The 18,305-nt window shown below is 37.4% G+C and overlaps 1 protein-coding gene across 1 annotated transcript in view; it reads left to right on the forward strand.

The window, feature by feature from the left end:
- Nucleotides 1-18,305, forward strand: part of TTN (titin) — a 231,130-nt gene that overhangs the window by 159,235 nt on the left and 53,590 nt on the right. Inside the window, exons 226-259 of the mRNA XM_026052057.1 lie at nucleotides 10-306; nucleotides 404-688; nucleotides 780-1,073; nucleotides 1,467-1,766; nucleotides 1,877-2,185; nucleotides 2,278-2,468; nucleotides 2,757-3,186; nucleotides 3,728-4,036; nucleotides 4,482-4,630; nucleotides 4,725-4,757; nucleotides 4,897-5,026; nucleotides 5,128-5,427; nucleotides 5,515-5,832; nucleotides 5,933-6,229; nucleotides 6,348-6,647; nucleotides 7,137-7,451; nucleotides 7,548-7,696; nucleotides 8,491-8,641; nucleotides 8,741-9,022; nucleotides 9,109-9,411; nucleotides 9,494-9,796; nucleotides 9,907-10,188; nucleotides 10,563-10,862; nucleotides 10,953-11,255; nucleotides 11,358-11,666; nucleotides 11,749-12,030; nucleotides 12,271-12,570; nucleotides 12,680-12,973; nucleotides 13,078-16,044; nucleotides 16,150-16,470; nucleotides 16,580-16,864; nucleotides 17,084-17,383; nucleotides 17,537-17,839; nucleotides 18,008-18,283. Of these exons, the coding sequence (XP_025907842.1) occupies nucleotides 10-306; nucleotides 404-688; nucleotides 780-1,073; nucleotides 1,467-1,766; nucleotides 1,877-2,185; nucleotides 2,278-2,468; nucleotides 2,757-3,186; nucleotides 3,728-4,036; nucleotides 4,482-4,630; nucleotides 4,725-4,757; nucleotides 4,897-5,026; nucleotides 5,128-5,427; nucleotides 5,515-5,832; nucleotides 5,933-6,229; nucleotides 6,348-6,647; nucleotides 7,137-7,451; nucleotides 7,548-7,696; nucleotides 8,491-8,641; nucleotides 8,741-9,022; nucleotides 9,109-9,411; nucleotides 9,494-9,796; nucleotides 9,907-10,188; nucleotides 10,563-10,862; nucleotides 10,953-11,255; nucleotides 11,358-11,666; nucleotides 11,749-12,030; nucleotides 12,271-12,570; nucleotides 12,680-12,973; nucleotides 13,078-16,044; nucleotides 16,150-16,470; nucleotides 16,580-16,864; nucleotides 17,084-17,383; nucleotides 17,537-17,839; nucleotides 18,008-18,283 (11,967 nt within the window). The remainder of the gene's footprint in view (nucleotides 1-9; nucleotides 307-403; nucleotides 689-779; nucleotides 1,074-1,466; nucleotides 1,767-1,876; nucleotides 2,186-2,277; nucleotides 2,469-2,756; nucleotides 3,187-3,727; nucleotides 4,037-4,481; nucleotides 4,631-4,724; nucleotides 4,758-4,896; nucleotides 5,027-5,127; nucleotides 5,428-5,514; nucleotides 5,833-5,932; nucleotides 6,230-6,347; nucleotides 6,648-7,136; nucleotides 7,452-7,547; nucleotides 7,697-8,490; nucleotides 8,642-8,740; nucleotides 9,023-9,108; nucleotides 9,412-9,493; nucleotides 9,797-9,906; nucleotides 10,189-10,562; nucleotides 10,863-10,952; nucleotides 11,256-11,357; nucleotides 11,667-11,748; nucleotides 12,031-12,270; nucleotides 12,571-12,679; nucleotides 12,974-13,077; nucleotides 16,045-16,149; nucleotides 16,471-16,579; nucleotides 16,865-17,083; nucleotides 17,384-17,536; nucleotides 17,840-18,007; nucleotides 18,284-18,305) is intronic.

Here is an 18,305-nt window from a genome sequence, read left to right on the forward strand (position 1 = left end):
TTTTAATAGTGCCACCTGGTCCACCCATTCCAAGGATTGCTGATACAAGCTCAGTTTCTATTGAGTTAGAATGGGAACCCCCTGCATATAATGGTGGTGGAGATATCACTGGTTATCATGTATACAAACAACTGGTGGGGGTGAAAGAATGGTCACGTTGCACAGAGAAACCTATTAAAGTTCGGCAGTACACTGTAAAGGAAGTCAGAGAAGGTGCAGACTATAAACTTAGAGTTACTGCACTTAATGCAGCTGGAGAAGGACCACCTGGTGAAACAGAACCTGTAACAGTTGCAGAACCTCAAGGTACTGTAATTGCATCATTTTCAAGAAATTTCAAGAAATGTCCAGCAACATGTGCCTGAATCTTTCAACTGATGGAGTATTTTGCTTTCTTCTGCAGAGCCTCCCACAGTTGAGCTGGATGTTTCTGTCAAAGCAGGCATTCAGATCATGGCTGGGCAAACTCTCAAAATTCCTGCTACCGTGACTGGGCGTCCTACTCCCACCATTACATGGACTATAGAGGACGGTGAATTGGATAAAGATCGAGTTGTTATTGAAAATGTTGGCACAAAATCTGAGCTAACCATTAAGAATGCATTGCGAAAAGACCATGGAAGATACGTAATTACTGCAACCAATAGTAGCGGTTCCAAATCTGCAGGAACCAGAGTAGAAGTATTTGGTAAGAAATAAATTCTCTGAAATCAACTGAAATTTATTTTGGTGAAATAAAGTTTGTCATTTATCATACTGGTTTGGTTTTGTTTTCACAGATGTTCCTGGGCCAGTCCTCGACCTGAAGCCAGTGGTCACAAACAGAAAAATGTGTTTACTTAACTGGTCTGACCCAGAAGATGATGGAGGCAGTGATATCATAGGCTTCCTTGTTGAAAGAAAAGATGCCAAAATGCATACATGGAGACTCGCTATAGATACAGAACGATCTAAATGTGATATTACCGGTCTGGTTGAGGGGCAAGAATATAAATTCCGTGTTAGCGCCAAGAATAAATTTGGAGCTGGTCCGTATGTGGAAATAGGACCAATTCTTGCTGTTGATCCATTAGGTAAGATAACTAAAATAATAGTGTTTGTTTTAATTTTTTAAATCTATAGCAATATAAGTTAATACTCAAGTTGTTCCAGTAATGCTGTGGGGGTTACTTTCTGTGTAATTGTGTTTACTTTCCTACATGCCTACTATGCATTTACTTTTAAGAGATTTAATACTTAAGTCAAAGCTCTAAAATACTATAGCTCTTTATGTAAAAATATACTGACAAAATACTTGTTACCTTCTACATACAAGAGAAACTTTTTGCTGTCCATAACCATAATCAAATACCTTGCATACAAAACATAGGGCTTTAAAAAGACAGAGCTAGTAAAGCTACTGTACTCATACGATTAAAAATTCTATAATATATCATCTTTTTCATTATGATTTTTCGTGTGAATAGGTCCTCCAACAGCACCTGAGAGGTTCATGTACACAGAGAGGACAAAGTCAACTATTACACTTGACTGGAAGCCTCCACGCAGTGATGGTGGCAGTCCTATCCAAGGATACATTGTTGAGAAAAGGAGACACGATTCAAAAGACTATGAAAGAGTTAACAAAAGGCTCTGCCCAACCACATCTCTTCTTGTCGAACATCTTGATGAACTTCACATGTATGAATTCCGTGTGAAAGCTGTTAATGAGATTGGAGAGAGTGAGCCATCGCTGCCCCTCAATGTAGTTATACAAGATGATGAAGGTATATTCTCTATAAAAAAAAAAAAAAACATGCAAACATCTCTAAAAGATTATAAGGCAATTTTTTTGATTCCACTCCATTTTTACACTGTAAATTTTCCTGTTTTTCAGTACCTCCAACTGTCACATTGCGCCTGGCTGTGAGGGGAGATACAATCAAAGTAAAGGCAGGAGAGCCAGTTAATATTCCTGCCGATGTGACAGGTCTGCCAATGCCAAAGATTGAATGGGACAAGAATGAAACTTTAATTGATCAAACATCCAGCGCCCTTAAGATAACCAAAGAAGAAATGTCCAGAAGTGAGGCAAAGACTGAACTTATCTTGCCTGCAGCAGTGAGAGATGATAAAGGCACTTACACAGTGAGAGCTTCCAATCGTCTTGGCATGGCCTTTCGCAACGTGCATGTTGAAGTGTATGGTAAGGACACGACATTTTAATTACTTGTCACCTAATAAGATGGTTTTGCCATTTTTTTTAATGTAATTCTATTTTCTACTGCTTTCATACAGATCGTCCTTCTCCACCAAGAAACCTTGCTGTTTCTGACATTAAAGCTGAATCATGCTATTTAACATGGGACGCTCCTCTTGATAATGGTGGTAGTGAAATTACTCATTATATTATTGAGAAACGTGATGCTAGCAGGAAGAAATCTGAGTGGGAAGAAGTCTCCACAAGTGCTGTTGAGAGAAGATTTGGGGTAATTTATGATATATCTTTATTATCTATTTCAGAATTCATTCAAAAAAAAAAAATAGTACACATGTAATGAAAACTCCTACTTGCTATCTGATCTGAACCTATGCTCCATTCTGTGTCCAGAATTACTGGACGCATGTTGCCTATATATGTCTGTGTATTTTCTTTAACTGTTAAAAAAAAAAATCTGGATTTAGCTTTTCCATTTTACCTAATGATTTTAATATTAACTTATTCAAATAAGTTTATTATGAAAGCAGCCAAATAACAATTGAAATCTTATTTTCAGGTATGGAATCTGACAACAAATGAAAAATACCAATTTAGAGTTCGGGCTGTAAACAAATATGGAATAAGTGATGAGTGCCTCTCAGAAAAAGTCACTATTAAGGATCCCTACGGCCTTCCTGGACCTCCTGGGAAGCCAAAAGTTTCAGATCGTACAAGATCATCAATGCTGGTGACTTGGGACCCTCCTCTGCTTGATGGTGGAGCTCCAATCACTGGCTACTGGCTAGAGAAGAGAGAAGTGGGGGGTGTCTATTGGTCACGTGTTAATAGAGCTCCAGTTACAAAACCATCAGTGAAAGGTCTACAATTTAACGTGCTTCGTTTGGCTGAAGGCGTTGAATACCAGTTTAGAGTTATGGCTGAAAATGTTGCTGGAATTGGCCCTCCCAGTGAACCATCAGACCCTGCTTTGGCAGCAGATCCCATATGTAAGCATATAGTTTATATGGCTATTTTTAAGGGCTATGCTACATTATGCTAGACCAGAACGACAGCATGCTACCACAATATGTATTGAATTTAGTGTAACTAATCCAATGCTTTATGCTTGCATTAAGTTAAAATGTTATCATTGCTTTCCTGTTTTGCTATTTTTCACTTTTTTAAAGATAATTAGATGCAATTTTAATTTTTTACTCTCTTTTATGCAAATTCTGGTTACACCAATGGAAATGTTGCTGAATAAAATTATTTAAGCTCAAAATCTGATTTTCAAAGTATCATTTTCATTACTGTTTAAATATCAGAGTTCAAGCTTTATGCACTGTATCTTAAGTACTCCTTAACATATACACATATATGTGTAACTACTATGCATATTAAATATATTTAGACTACATTTGTATAATTAGTATTGTGTACTCAAGATGCGATAGAAAAAAATCAAAATACTTGCATTCTTGTAGAAGCTATCCAGAAAAATACAGCCACTAACTCTTCAGTAATATTTACTTACTTTTGTTTTACAAGTTGTGCCTGATCCACCATCTTGCCCAGAAGTTAAAGACAAAACTAAATCAACTGTAGCTCTCGCATGGAAACCTCCACAAAAGGATGGTGGCAGTCCAATAAAAGGATATATTGTTGAAATGCAAGAAGAAGGTACTACGGACTGGAAGAAGGTGAATGAAGGAGACAAACTCTTTCCTACATGTGAATGTGTTGTTCCCAATTTGAAAGAACTCAGAAAATACCGATTTAGAGTGAAAGCTGTAAATGCTGCTGGAGAGTCAGAACCAAGTCCTGCAACATCTGAAATACCTGTCCAAGATATTCTAGGTAAGAGTTTCTGGAATTAATTTAGGTATTTATATTGAAAGACCACCGACTGCTATAAATCTTCACACAGGATGTCAGTGAGGCCCAAATCAAAAACAATCAAATAATTATGCAAAAATGCAACAAAAGATTGATATGCAATGTGGAAAGCATCATGATGACCATCACCAGGGCATAATCGATTTGAAAACTGATGAGTACCTACAACCATCCTGAGCATATACTATGTGTTTTATGAAGAAATTACAGCAACACAGTCACTTTATTTATATGCTTCCCAGTTTCTCTCATACATAATGATCATACATTATGATGCTTGATTATGAAGCATTATGATCTACATAATCAAGCTTTCTGAATGCAAGGCTGGCAGTTCTAGCTCAGTACTGGCAGAAATTGGCTTTCAGCAGTTCTAAAAAATTACATATTAATGTATTTTTTGCAGAGGAACCAGAAATCTTTCTTGACATTGGAGCACAGGATTTTCTCTCATGTCGTGCTGGCACAACAATAAAAATCCCAGCTGTTATCAAGGGTCGTCCAGTTCCAAAAACATTTTGGGAGTTTGAAGGAAAAGCAAAAACAACAGCAAAGGTTAATAAAAGAAAAAGCTCATTTTTCTTTATATCTGTTTCTAGCTCTTTAAATATATTCCCTTTATATTTATTTTCTTTCCTTTTATTTACAGGAGGGAGGTCATAATATACCAGAAGAAGCTCAGGTAAAAAAAAAAAAAAAAAAAAAAAAAAAAAAAAAGAAAAAAAAAAAAAAAGACCACACACTTTTTTTGTATTGTTACATTTTTCATGTGTAAATATTTAAAGCTGATCTGTATCTTCTCTATCTTCCTATATACACAGGTGGAAACAGCTGATACACGTTCAGTGATTACCATCCCTGAGTGCAATAGAAGTCATTCTGGACGATACAGTATTACAGCAAAGAACAAAGCAGGACAAAAAACTGTTCACATCAGAGTCAATGTCCTTGGTATGACTTGTACATATTGAAGTGTTCAAATACGAATTTTTATTCTTATTTTTTCTATATATTTATGTAAATTTTATTTTATTGTGATTTTACCTTAACAGATGTCCCAGGTCCACCAAAAGACCTGAAAGTAAGTGATATCACAAGAGGAAGTTGCAAACTTTCTTGGAAGATGCCAGATGATGACGGTGGAGATAGAATCAGAGGCTATGTTATAGAAAAAAGAACAATTGATGGGAAAGCGTGGACAAAAGTCAATGCAAACTGTGGAAGCACTTCCTTTGTTGTATCTGATCTAATATCTGGCCAAGAATATTTCTTCCGGGTACGTGCAGAAAATCGTTTTGGTGTTGGTCCTCCTGCAGAAACTATCCAACGGACAACAGCCAGGGATCCAATACGTAAGTGAAATAAAACTGACTTGATTCCTTCAAAAACAGGTACTGCAGTTCATTGAATTTATTCACATTTCTTTTTCCTTTATAAAGATCCTCCTGATCCACCTATTAAATTAAAGATTGGCCTCGTTACCAAGAACACTGTGAGCTTAACATGGAAACCACCAAAAAATGATGGTGGAGCCCCTGTTACACATTATAATGTTGAATGTCTCCATTGGGATCGTACTGGAGAGGTAAAAGAGGCTTGGAAGCAATGCAACAGACGTGATGTGGAGGAAACAAAGTTTACTGTTGAAGATCTTGTAGAAGGTGGAGAATATGAATTCAGGGTCAAAGCTGTAAATATAGCAGGCCCTAGCAGACCATCAGCCACTGTTGGTCCACTTGTTGTCAAAGACCAGACATGTGAGTACTGACTGATACTAGTAAATACAAATTCCGTTTTACATCTATGAAGCATTTTTAATGACATTTTTAATGTTTTTTTTTCAACATTTCATTGTAGGTCCACCATCTATTGAACTCAAAGAATTTATGGAGGTTGAAGAAGGAACCGATGTTAACATTGTGGCCAAGGTAAAGGGGATACCATTCCCCACGTTAACATGGCTGAAAGCTTCTCCAAAGAAACCAGATGACAAAACCCCAGTGCAGTATGATCAACACGTCAACAAGCTCGTCAGTGAAGATGCTTGCACTTTATTGATTCAGCAGTCTCGCAGAAGTGATACAGGCTTGTTTACTATAACTGCTGTAAATAATCTGGGAACAGCTTCCAAGGAGATGAGACTAAATGTTCTGGGTAGATATCAAGAACTTTTATATGTTACATATATAGATTGCATTCATGTGTTAATTTATTGCATTCATGTGTTAAATTATTTTAATTGAATTAATTCTTTCCAAAACTCAACTTTTAGGTCGTCCTGGACCTCCAGTGGGGCCTATTAAATTTGAATCCATCTTCGCTGATCAAATGACAATATCATGGCTTCCTCCACTAGATGATGGTGGTTCTAAAATTACAAACTATGTTATTGAGAAAAAAGAAGCAAATAGGAGGACATGGGTACCTGTTACTAATGAACCTAAAGAATGCATCTTCACTGTTCCCAAACTGATGGAAGGCCATGAATATGTGTTCCGCATTATGGCACAAAATAAATTTGGTATTGGAGAACCTTTGGATAGTGAACCAGAAACAGCAAGAAATCTTTTCAGTAAGTAGAAATATGCTTTCAGGTTATGTAAGCTTTTTTTCATATTTTGGTACATGTAACACATCTGTTAAATATCCTTACTGCTTTTCTTTCTTCACTTCAATAAATTTTCTAGAATATCTTGAAGAGTTTTAGCCTTAGTAGTTTGCTCACTAAAGCAATTTTTTTTTAATGTAGAGTAAGTCTGAAAAGAGAAAATCATTCCTAAAAGAAGGAAGGTTAGTCTGGGCACTGAAAAAAGGGTACTGATTCGGGAAGGAAAGAAAAATTAATTCTTGACAATCGTCATTTAAGACATGGATATTCTACGCTGCAGAAGTATATGTACCAGAGGAGGAATGGCAAGGTGAAATTAAAACAGAATCTCAAACAGAGGGCTGATCACCTTATCGAACATTGATCATGTGTCTCCATAGTACTGTTTTGCATTAGCTGTCTCCACTTTCCTTTGGCATTCTTACAAAATGTGTGTACATTTTTTTCTCCTAGCTGTTCCTGGGCCATGTGACAAGCCAACAGTGAGCAGTATAACACATGACTCCATGACTGTAAACTGGGAAGAACCAGAACATGATGGAGGCTCCCCTGTAACTGGTTATTGGTTGGAACGTAAAGAAACTACTGGAAAGAGATGGACCAGGGTTAACCGTGACCCTATCAAACCTATGACATTGGGTGTTTCGTACAAAGTTACAGGCCTTATTGAAGGCTCTGAATATCAATTCCGTGTTTCAGCTATTAATGCAGCTGGTGTTGGTCCACCAAGCATGCCATCTGATCCAGCAATTGCCAGAGATCCTATTGGTAAATATCTTAGGTTCCTATTTTTAAATTGGAAAATGTTCTAATGAAAACACTGAATATATTGTTATGCTATAATGATATGATGTTATTTTCCAGCTCCACCTGGTCCTCCTATTCCAAAGGTTACTGATTGGACAAAGTCTTCTGTAGACTTGGAGTGGACTCCACCACTAAAGGATGGTGGTTCCAGGATCACTGGCTACATTGTTGAGTATAAAGAGGAAGGAAAGGAAGAATGGGAAAGGGTAGGTGGAATACTATAACAGAATCTGGATTTCTTCTGTCTGTGTCTTTATCTAAAGAAATTTAATCATAACATATATTTTCTACACATTTTCTTTATGCAAGCTGTTTTATATATCTTATATATGTCATCCCAATACTTATCTTTAAAATAAGTTCTTAGAAGTTCTATAAATATGTGACAAATTATGTAGGTAACCAGCGATAAAAGAACAGAAGACAATAAAAATTAGAACTGGCATAAAAGTAAGGAGTCCCACTGCTATGAGGCTGTACCCAATTATTTGCAATTAAGACATCCCTGCATTTTCCTACTTTTTTCAGTAATTCACTACTGAAAATTTAACTAATGCATAGTTAAATGCATTACGTTTGGCTATTTTATGTATCTCTATAAACACTTGGCATTTTTTAAGCATTACCTAAATTCGTTGGCCAATTTCCAGGTACACAGCCCATATACAGTACATCTAGAAGGGACTCAACAATTCATTTTATCTCCATTATTACTTATATGAACTTATTTGCACAGTAACACATGCCATTCTTCTGAGACTGCAGAATACTGGGGCATCTGTGACTGCTACAATTATCAAAAAAAAGTGAATCTTCAGAAGAGTAGCTTCTGCCCCTGTCATGTATTTCTTTATACTGTCCCTATGTGGACTAGATCCTCCTATGCTTGAGAGTGTTGTGTGCCTGTAAATGTGTCTGATCTAAGATTTGTTCCAAATATCACACAAAAATTAATCATAGCTTGATGTTACCTGACGTTATAACATTTTTTTTTTTCCAGGTGAAAGATAAAGAAATTAGAGGAACCAAGTTTGTTGTGACAGGATTAAAGGAAGGATGTTTCTACAAATTTAGAGTTAGAGCAGTGAATGCTGCCGGCATAGGAGAGCCTGGAGAATGCACAGACATTATTGAAATGAAGGATAGAATTGGTATTTGCTATTTACATTTACATTTTTATTATTTCTAAGTCAAATTAGAAAAAAAAAAAAGAAGGAAATTCATTGCAATATTTTGTTTTCCTTTCATAGTGGCTCCTGACATTAACTTGGATGCAACTGTCAGGGACAGAATTGTCGTTCATGCTGGAGGAGTAATTCGGATCATAGCATATGTCTCAGGAAAACCACCTCCAACAGTCACTTGGAGTCGGGATGACAGAGCTTTACCAGAAGAAGCTAAAATTGAAGAAACAGCTATCAGTTCTTCTTTGGTCATAAAGAATTGTAAACGGAGTCACCAAGGCATATACACTCTTCTTGCTAAAAACGCAGGTGGAGAACGGAAGAAGGCTATTATTGTTGATGTGCTAGGTAAATAGTAACTTCGGAGCAAACAAATAGAGTTTTATAACATTCAGCATGTATACTTAAACATTTCATTTCTTCATTGCTTTTAGATGTGCCAGGTCCTGTTGGCATGCCATTCCTTACTGAGAACCTAACAAATGACTCTTGCAAATTGTCATGGTTTACTCCAGAAGATGATGGTGGTTCTCCTATTACCAACTATATAATTGAAAAACGTGAATCTGACCATAGAGCTTGGACTCCAGTAACCTATACAGTTACAAGACAGAATGCTACTGTTCAGGGACTCACTGAAGGGAAAGCCTACTTTTTCCGAATTGCAGCTGAGAATATAATTGGCATGGGTCCCTTCACTGAGACACCAAAAGAGCTTATCATTAGAGATCCAATAAGTAAGTATTATTTAGAGGATGGATTTTTGTGACATCAGATGAATATGCCCTTATTGTATTTTTTTTTTTTTTTTCCTCACAGCTGTTCCTGACCGTCCAGAAGATTTGGAGGTAAAAGCAGTTACCAAGAACTCTGTTACATTGACCTGGAACCCACCAAAATACAATGGAGGCTCAGATATCACCATGTATGTTCTCGAAAGCCGTCTCATTGGAAAAGAGAAATTCCACAGAGTTACAAAGGAGAAAATGCTCGATAGGAAATACACAGTAGAAGGCTTGAAAGAAGGTGACACCTATGAGTATCGTGTGAGTGCCTGCAATATCGTGGGACAAGGCAAGCCATCATTTTGCACAAAACCAATCACATGCAAGGATGAAATTGGTATGTATTTCTTCCAGATTTATTTTGAAAATAAAGACATATTAAGTGATTTATTTATTCTTGTGTTGCTGACATTTTGGGGCATTGCACTTTTTAATTTGATCTTTCAGCTCCTCCAACACTTGATCTGGACTTTAGAGACAAACTTATTGTTCGGGTTGGCGAAGCTTTCAGCCTGACTGGACGTTATTCAGGGAAGCCGGCACCGAAGGTTACTTGGCTAAGGGATGATATTGTTGTGAAAGAAGATGACCGTACAAAGATCAAGACAACTCCTACAACTCTTTGTTTGGGAATACTGAAATCTGTCCGTGAAGACTCAGGCAAATACTGTGTTACTGTAGAGAACAGCACAGGATCTAGAAAAGGATATTGTCAAGTTACCGTTGTTGGTAGGTTATATTGATTTGTTTGTTGTTTTTTTTATTATTATTATTCATGTTTATTTTTAATAGGGATTAGCATTCATTGAATTATATGAAATTGAAAAATTAAAATGTGTTCTATATAACAATATTTTGATTTACTGCCCTTTTTGTTATGCTAAAATAGTATTTATTGATATTGAGTACTTAGGGCTTCACTTATTCACTATGAATAATTTAATGTTTCACATTCAGAGAATGACAACACAATATACAAAATGTTAATCACCAGACTTACTATAAGCTATGTTTCTAATTGCATGATATATTTACTGTCTTGACATATGTCATTATTTGAAGTTCATATGAAAGCATGAGTTTGTTTCTTTTTTCTTTAATAGATCGTCCATCACCACCAGTAGGCCCTGTTATATTTCATGAAGTTCATAAAGATCATATGGTAGTTTCCTGGAAACCTCCACTAGATGACGGAGGCAGTGAAATTACAAATTACATTATTGAAAAGAAGGATACGCACAGGGACCTGTGGATGCCAGTTACATCTGCTACAGTTAAGACAACATGCAAAATCCCTAAGCTGCTTGAAGGAAGAGAATATCAAGTTCGAATTTATGCTGAAAATCTTTACGGCATAAGTGATCCTCTCATCTCTGATGAGATGAAAGCCAAGGATCGTTTCAGTATGTCATTTCTTTCCTATTTTAATTTGATAATTTAATCTTTACTATATCTGTTACTATTATGAACTCATTATTTTATTTTTTTTTCAGGTGTACCTGATGCACCTGAGCAACCAATCATTAAGGATGTTACTAAAGACTCTGCTGTGGTGGTTTGGAACAAACCCTACGATGGAGGCAAGCCAATAACAACCTATATTGTAGAAAAGAAGGAAACAATGGCAACTAGATGGGTCAGAGTTACCAAAGATCCGATTTACCCCAGTACTCAGTTCAAAGTACCTGACCTTCTCGAAGGCTGTGAATATGAATTCCGTGTTTCAGCAGAAAACGAAATTGGTGTTGGTGATCCTAGTCCACCATCAAAGCCAATTTTTGCTAGAGATCCAGTTGGTAAAGTATTACATTTTCTCATTCAAATTTTAATGTACTCTTCATTTCAGTTACAATACAATTTTAATGTTTGGTTTCATTTTTTTTTCCTTTTTTTTCAAGCTAAGCCAAGCCCACCTATTAACCCAGAGGCAGTAGATAAAACAAAAAATTCGGTTGATTTGTCTTGGCACCCACCACGCCATGATGGCAATGGCAAGATAATCGGCTACCTTGTTGAGTATCAGAAAGTTGGAGATGAAGACTGGAAAAAGGCAAATTTAACAGCAGATTCTTGTCCTGAAACAAAGTTTAAAGTCACTGGTCTTACTGAGGGTTTGACCTACAAGTTCAGGGTCAAGGCAGTCAATGCAGCAGGTGAATCAGAACCAGCCTATGTTCCAGATCCAGTAGAAGTAAAAGACAGACTTGGTGAGTAAAATCATATAAGTTTACTGAAGAGTTTTGGGGGTTTTTTTAGTTATTTTCTAAAACCCTGTAATTTTCATTCCAGAACCTCCTGAGCTGATACTTGATGCTAATATGGCCCGAGAACAGCATGTAAAAGCTGGAGATACCCTGAGACTCAGTGCTGTGATTAAAGGTGTTCCATTCCCAAAAGTTTCTTGGAAGAAGGAAGATCATGAAGTTTCACCTAAAGCTGATATTGAGGTTACAGGAGTTGGCAGTAAGCTTGAAATTCGTAACACTGTCCATGAAGATGGTGGAGTATACTCTCTGACTGTTGAAAATCCAGCTGGTTCAAAGACTGTTTCAGTAAAAGTTGTCGTCTTAGGTAATCTTTTAGTGTTCCTTCTCTACTGCATATTTCTTATTAGTTAATTAAAGATTAAGGAAAAAAATGTCTGGAAAATATTAATAAGAAAAGATATAGGAAATCACAAAATACCTAGTCTATGCAGGAAAGCATCTAAAAATGATAATAAATAAATAAATAATCTTGAAGATTACTTAGTTTTGTAAAATATCATTTTGTTTTCAAATACCTAATGGATTATTTCTTTGACAATATTAGATGTGCCTGGTCCACCCAGAAATCTGCAAATCAGTGAAGTTAGAAGTGATTCTTGCTACCTCACTTGGAAGGAGCCAGAAGATGATGGTGGTTCTGTCATTACAAACTATGTGGTGGAAAGGAAAGATGTAGCATCTGCACAGTGGCTACCCATCTCATCATCCTCCAAGAAACGCAGTCACATGGCTAAATACCTGATAGAAGGCACTCAGTATCTCTTCCGAGTTGCTGCTGAGAATCAGTTTGGTAGAGGTCCATACGTGGAAACTACCAAGCCAATTAAAGCTATAGATCCACTGCGTAAGTTCAGTTACATGATTTGTTCTGTTGATCTGTTGGTAACGTGTGCTTATGGTACTCTGATACCATAGATAGGCCATCTTACCACTTTGTTTTTATATTTTAAAAGATCCTCCAGGGCCACCAAAAAATCTACATCATGTAGATGTTGACAAGACTGAAGTTTCCCTTGTATGGAATCGACCAGATCGCGATGGTGGTGCTGAGATAACTGGATATTTGGTGGAATATCAAGAAGATGGTGCAGAGGAATGGACTAAGTTCCAGACAGTCCCTATGCTAGACTGCGTTGTTACAGGCCTGGAAAAAGGAAAAACTTACAAATTCCGTGTGAAAGCTCAAAATATTGTTGGTCTTAGTCTTCCAGATACAACTATACCAATAGAGTGTCAAGAAAAACTAGGTAACTTCTAGTTTCTTGAACTGATTCACTGATTCTTTCTTTTTCTTTAAGTAGTCCTCTTGAAATGCATATGGTAATTTCTACCTGTTTTTCTATAATTTCAGTACCTCCATCTGTGGAACTAGATGTGAAGTTAATTGAAGGTCTTGTTGTTAAAGCTGGTACCACAGTAAGACTTCCTGCAATTATGAGAGGTGTTCCGGTTCCCACTGCAAAATGGGTTACTGATGACGCTGAAATTAAAAGTGAAGGCAGACACAAGATTGAAACTGACGATTATTCAACTGTACTTACCATCAAAGACTGCATAAGAAAAGACACAGGAGAGTATCTGCTCACAGTATCTAATGCAGCTGGCAGCAAAACTGTTGCTTTACATCTTACAGTTTTGGATGTTCCAGGTCCACCTACTGGTCCAATTAATATCCTTGAAGTAACACCAGAGCATATGGTTATTTCTTGGCGCCACCCTAAAGATGATGGTGGAAGTCCGATAATAAACTATATTGTTGAGAAGCGTCAATCAAAGAAAGAAACCTGGGGAGTGGTTAGCTCAGGAACAAGTCATACAAAAATTAAGATTCCACGACTGCAGAAAGGCTGTGAATATATTTTCCGTGTTCGAGCAGAAAATAAGATAGGCATCGGTGCACCCCTTGATTCAGAACCAACAGTTGCTAAATACACGTTTGATCCACCATCCCCACCTGGCAAACCAACAGTTTATGATATTACAGAAAATGCTGCAACAGTGGCTTGGACCCTACCAATATCTGATGGCGGAACACCAATAACTGGTTATATACTCGAACGTCGGGAAGCATCTGGTAAATGGATTCGTGTCAATAAGACACCAATACTTGATATGAAGTACAGAGTCACAGGTCTCTTTGAAGGCAACACATATGAATTCAGAGTTTTAGCAGAAAATATGGTGGGCTTAAGCAAACCATCTCCAAGCTCTGATCCAATAAAAGCATCACGTCCTATCACTCCTCCTGGACCGCCTATTAATCCAAAATTAAAAGACAAAACCAGGGAAACTGCTGATCTTGTGTGGACAAAGCCCCTGAAAGATGGTGGCAGCCCAATTCTGGGATACATTGTGGAATGTCAGAAAACTGGAACTACACAGTGGAACAGGATTAATAAAGACGAACTCATTAGACAATGTGCCTTTAGAGTACCTGGGTTAATAGAAGGAAATGAATACAAATTCCGAATTAAAGCTGTCAACATTGTGGGAGAGGGAGAACCAAGAGAACTGGCAGAAACTGTACTTGCAAAGGATATTCTCTCTCCTCCAGAAATAAGCCTAGATGTGACCTGTCGAGACATAATCACTGTAAGAGTAGGCCAAACAATTCATATTACTGGGAAAGTAAAAGGCAGGCCAGATCCTGACATAACATGGTCTAAGGATGGCAAAGTACTAGTCCGAGAAAAGCATATTGAAATACTTCATGATCTACCTCATGTTGAACTACAAGTGAAAGAAGCCAAAAGATCTGATCATGGCAAGTATATAATAGCAGCAAAGAACAGCTGTGGACATGCTCAAGCTTTTGCCATTGTTAATGTACTTGACAGACCTGGACCATGTCAGAACCTGAAAATAAGCTATGTCACAAAAGATTCTTGTATGATCGCATGGGAGAACCCAGTGGATAATGGTGGCTCAGAAATTACAAATTACATAGTCGAGTACAGACAACCAAACCAGAGAGGATGGTCAATTGTCTCCTCTGATATCACTAAACGATTAGTAAAGGCAAATCTTATAGAGAACCGTGAATACTTCTTCAGAGTTTGTGCAGAAAACAAAATAGGTCCAGGTCCCTGCATTGAGACAAAGACTCCCATTCTTGCCATCAATCCTATTGACAAGCCTGGAGAGCCAGAAAATCTTCACATTGCAGACAAAGGAAAGACATTTGTATATCTGAAATGGAGAAGACCAGATTACGACGGTGGAAGTCCTAATTTAAGTTACCATGTTGAAAGAAAACTGAAAGATTCAGATGAATGGGAAAGAGTGCATAAAGGCAGTATTAAGGAAACACACTACATGGTAGATAAATGTGTTGAAAATAAAATCTACCAATTCCGAGTTCAAACCAAGAATGAAGCAGGAGAAAGTGACTGGGTAAGGACAGCTGAAGTTGTTGTAAAGGAAGACCTGCAGAAACCAGTGCTAGACTTGAAGTTAAGTGGAGTGCTGACTGTAAAAGCAGGTGACACTATTAGAATCGAAGCTGGACTTAGAGGAAAACCACAGCCTGAAGTTGTATGGACAAAAGACAAAGATGCAACAGATCTAACCAGATCTCCAAGAGTCAAAATTGAAACAACTTCTGATGCATCTAAATTTATTCTCACAAAATCAAAACGTAGCGATGGTGGGAAATACGTGATTACTGCAACTAATACAGCTGGTAGTTTTGTAGCATATGCTACTGTTATTGTTTTGGATAAGCCAGGTCCTGTAAGAAACTTGAAAGTTACTGACATTTCAAGTGACAGATGTACCGTTACTTGGGACCCTCCTGAAGATGATGGTGGTTGTGAAATACAGAACTACATTCTAGAAAAATGTGAAAGCAAACGTATGGTTTGGTCTACATACTCTTCTTCTGTCCTAACAAACTATGCAAACGTGACACGCCTCATCGAAGGGAATGAATATATATTCAGAGTCCGTGCAGAGAATAAAATGGGTACTGGTCCACCAACAGAAACACATCCAATCATTGCAAAAACTAAATATGATAGACCTGGACGCCCTGACCCTCCAGAGGTCACTAGAGTTAGCAAAGAAGAGATGACTGTAGTTTGGAATCCGCCTGAATATGATGGCGGCAAATCAATTACAGGATACATTTTAGAGAAGAAAGAGAAACGATCACTGAGATGGGTTCCTGTTACTAAGACTGCAATCCCAGAGAGACGAAAGAAGGTTACAAATCTCATCCCTGGCCATGAATATCAATTCCGCGTCAGTGCTGAAAACGAAGTTGGACTTGGAGAACCAAGCTTGCCTTCAAGACCCGTAGTAGCAAAGGACCCAATAGGTACCATACTGCAGTATTTTTCTATATTTTTCTTATTGTTAACTTAACAAATTGTTTAATTGCTCAAATGTATCCTTATCTGTAACCTTTATTATGTTTTTTTAGAACCACCTGGTCCTCCCACAAACCTAAGGGTGGTTGATAGCACAAAGAGTTCCATTACCCTTGGCTGGGGAAAGCCAGTGTATGATGGTGGTGCTCCAATTATTGGATATGTTGTGGAAATTAGACCAAAAGTAGAGGGTGCTGATCCTGAAGCCGGATGGAAACGATGCAATGTTGCTGCACAAGTTATTCATACAGAATTTACAGCCACCAGCCTGGATGAGAAACAATTATATGAGTTCAGAGTTTCGGCACAAAATCAGGTTGGCCTTGGCCGTCCAGCTGAACTGAAAGAAGCTGTGTCTCCCAAAGAAATACTCGGTGATTTTTTCTATCTTCTTTATAAATGTTTACATACAGTCTCTATTTGTTTGGTTTTTATTTTATTTCATATGCTAAACCTTACATTTTGTTTAATTTTGTCTTTTAGAACCTCCTGAGATTGAGCTGGATGCAAGCATGAGAAAGTTAGTTACAGTCAGAGCAGGATGCCCGATCCGACTTTTTGCTATTATTAGAGGTCGCCCAGCACCAAAAGTCACCTGGAGGAGAATGGTTGTTGATAATGTCATCAGGAAAGGACAAGTTGATCTGGTTGACACTATGGCCTTCTGTGTCATCCCCAATTCAACACGTGATGACTCAGGCAAATATTCATTGACACTTGTTAATGCAGCTGGAGAAAAGGCTGTGTTTGTGAACGTCAGAGTCCTAGGTGAGTAACCAGAAAAACACTTGTAGAAAATGTTTTAATTATTTTATCTGTTGATTACAGAAGTTTTTATGATCACTAGTGCTTACAGTCTTTGAGCACAAATGTATCAACTAGCAGTAATTCCCTCCTTATAAGTTATTAACCCACTTAAATTTTAACTTGTTAAAGAAGAAAAGATACCATAAATCGTGGGGTTTTGTTTGCTTGTTTGTTTTATAGATACTCCTGGACCTGTGGCAGACTTCAAGGTTTCAGATGTCACCAAGATGTCATGTCATCTTTCATGGGCACCTCCAGAGAATGACGGGGGTAGCCCAGTGACTCATTACATCCTGGAGAAACGTGAAGCTGACAGAAAGACATGGGCAACAGTCACTGCAGAACTAAAGAAAACTAGTTTCAATATAGTTAATCTTGTACCTGGAAATGAGTACTTCTTCAGAGTAACAGCAGTAAATGAATATGGGCCAGGTGTTCCAAGTGATATACCAAAACCAATCCTAGCCTCAGATCCTTTAAGTAAGTATACATTTATGCATTTTTTATCATTTTCCTTTATTTTTATTCCTCTATTAAGTATTAAGATTTTTCATTTTTGATAAAGCAGGTATTTCTAAGTCAGATAATGCTCCTAACCACTCAGTGGCTTCTTTTTCCTTCTCCTTTGTAAAGGTGAACCTGATCCACCAAGAAAACTTGAAGTTACTGAAATTACAAAGAACAGTGCTACGTTAGGCTGGTTGCCACCACTACGTGATGGAGGTTCTAAAATCGATGGGTACATAGTTAGCTACAAAGAAGAAGAACAACCAGCAGATCGATGGACAGAATATTCAGTTGTTAAAGATCTCTCCATTGTTGTAGCTGGTCTGAAAGAGGGAACAAAATACAAGTTTAGAGTGGCAGCTAGAAATGCTGTAGGAGTAAGTTTGCCGAGAGAAGCTGAAGGAGTATTTGAAATTAAAGAACAGCTCAGTAAGTATCTGATTACATGCTTCCTATGTTAAATAATCTCTTTTAACAATGAAATTTGTCATTTATACTTAGAAATAGTGCTTTAGGTAGAAGCAAAGAACTTTTTCATGAAAAAGTTAGAAAAAGTTCAAGTTGAATTTATGTGTCTATGTGTGCTTTTTTTTCTAGTCCCACCTAAGATCCTGATGCCTGATCACATTCACATTAAAGCTGGAAAGAAACTCAGAGTTGAAGCTCATGTATATGGGAAGCCTCAGCCAGTCTGTAAATGGATGAAAGGAGACCAAGAAGTACTAGTATCCAGTCGCCTTGCTGTACATAAAACAGAAAAAGCTTCTGTCCTTATCATTAAAGATGTGACTAGAAAAGATAGTGATTTTTACACACTTACTGCAGAAAACAGCGCTGGCACTCATAGTCAGAAAATCAGAGTGATAGTCATGGGTACGTGTAATTTTATTACTTT

The sequence above is a fragment of the Nothoprocta perdicaria genome, unplaced genomic scaffold (assembly GCF_003342845.1).
Source record: "Nothoprocta perdicaria isolate Ctin4 unplaced genomic scaffold, notPer1 scaffold_83, whole genome shotgun sequence".
Taxonomy (NCBI): Eukaryota; Metazoa; Chordata; class Aves; order Tinamiformes; family Tinamidae; genus Nothoprocta; species Nothoprocta perdicaria.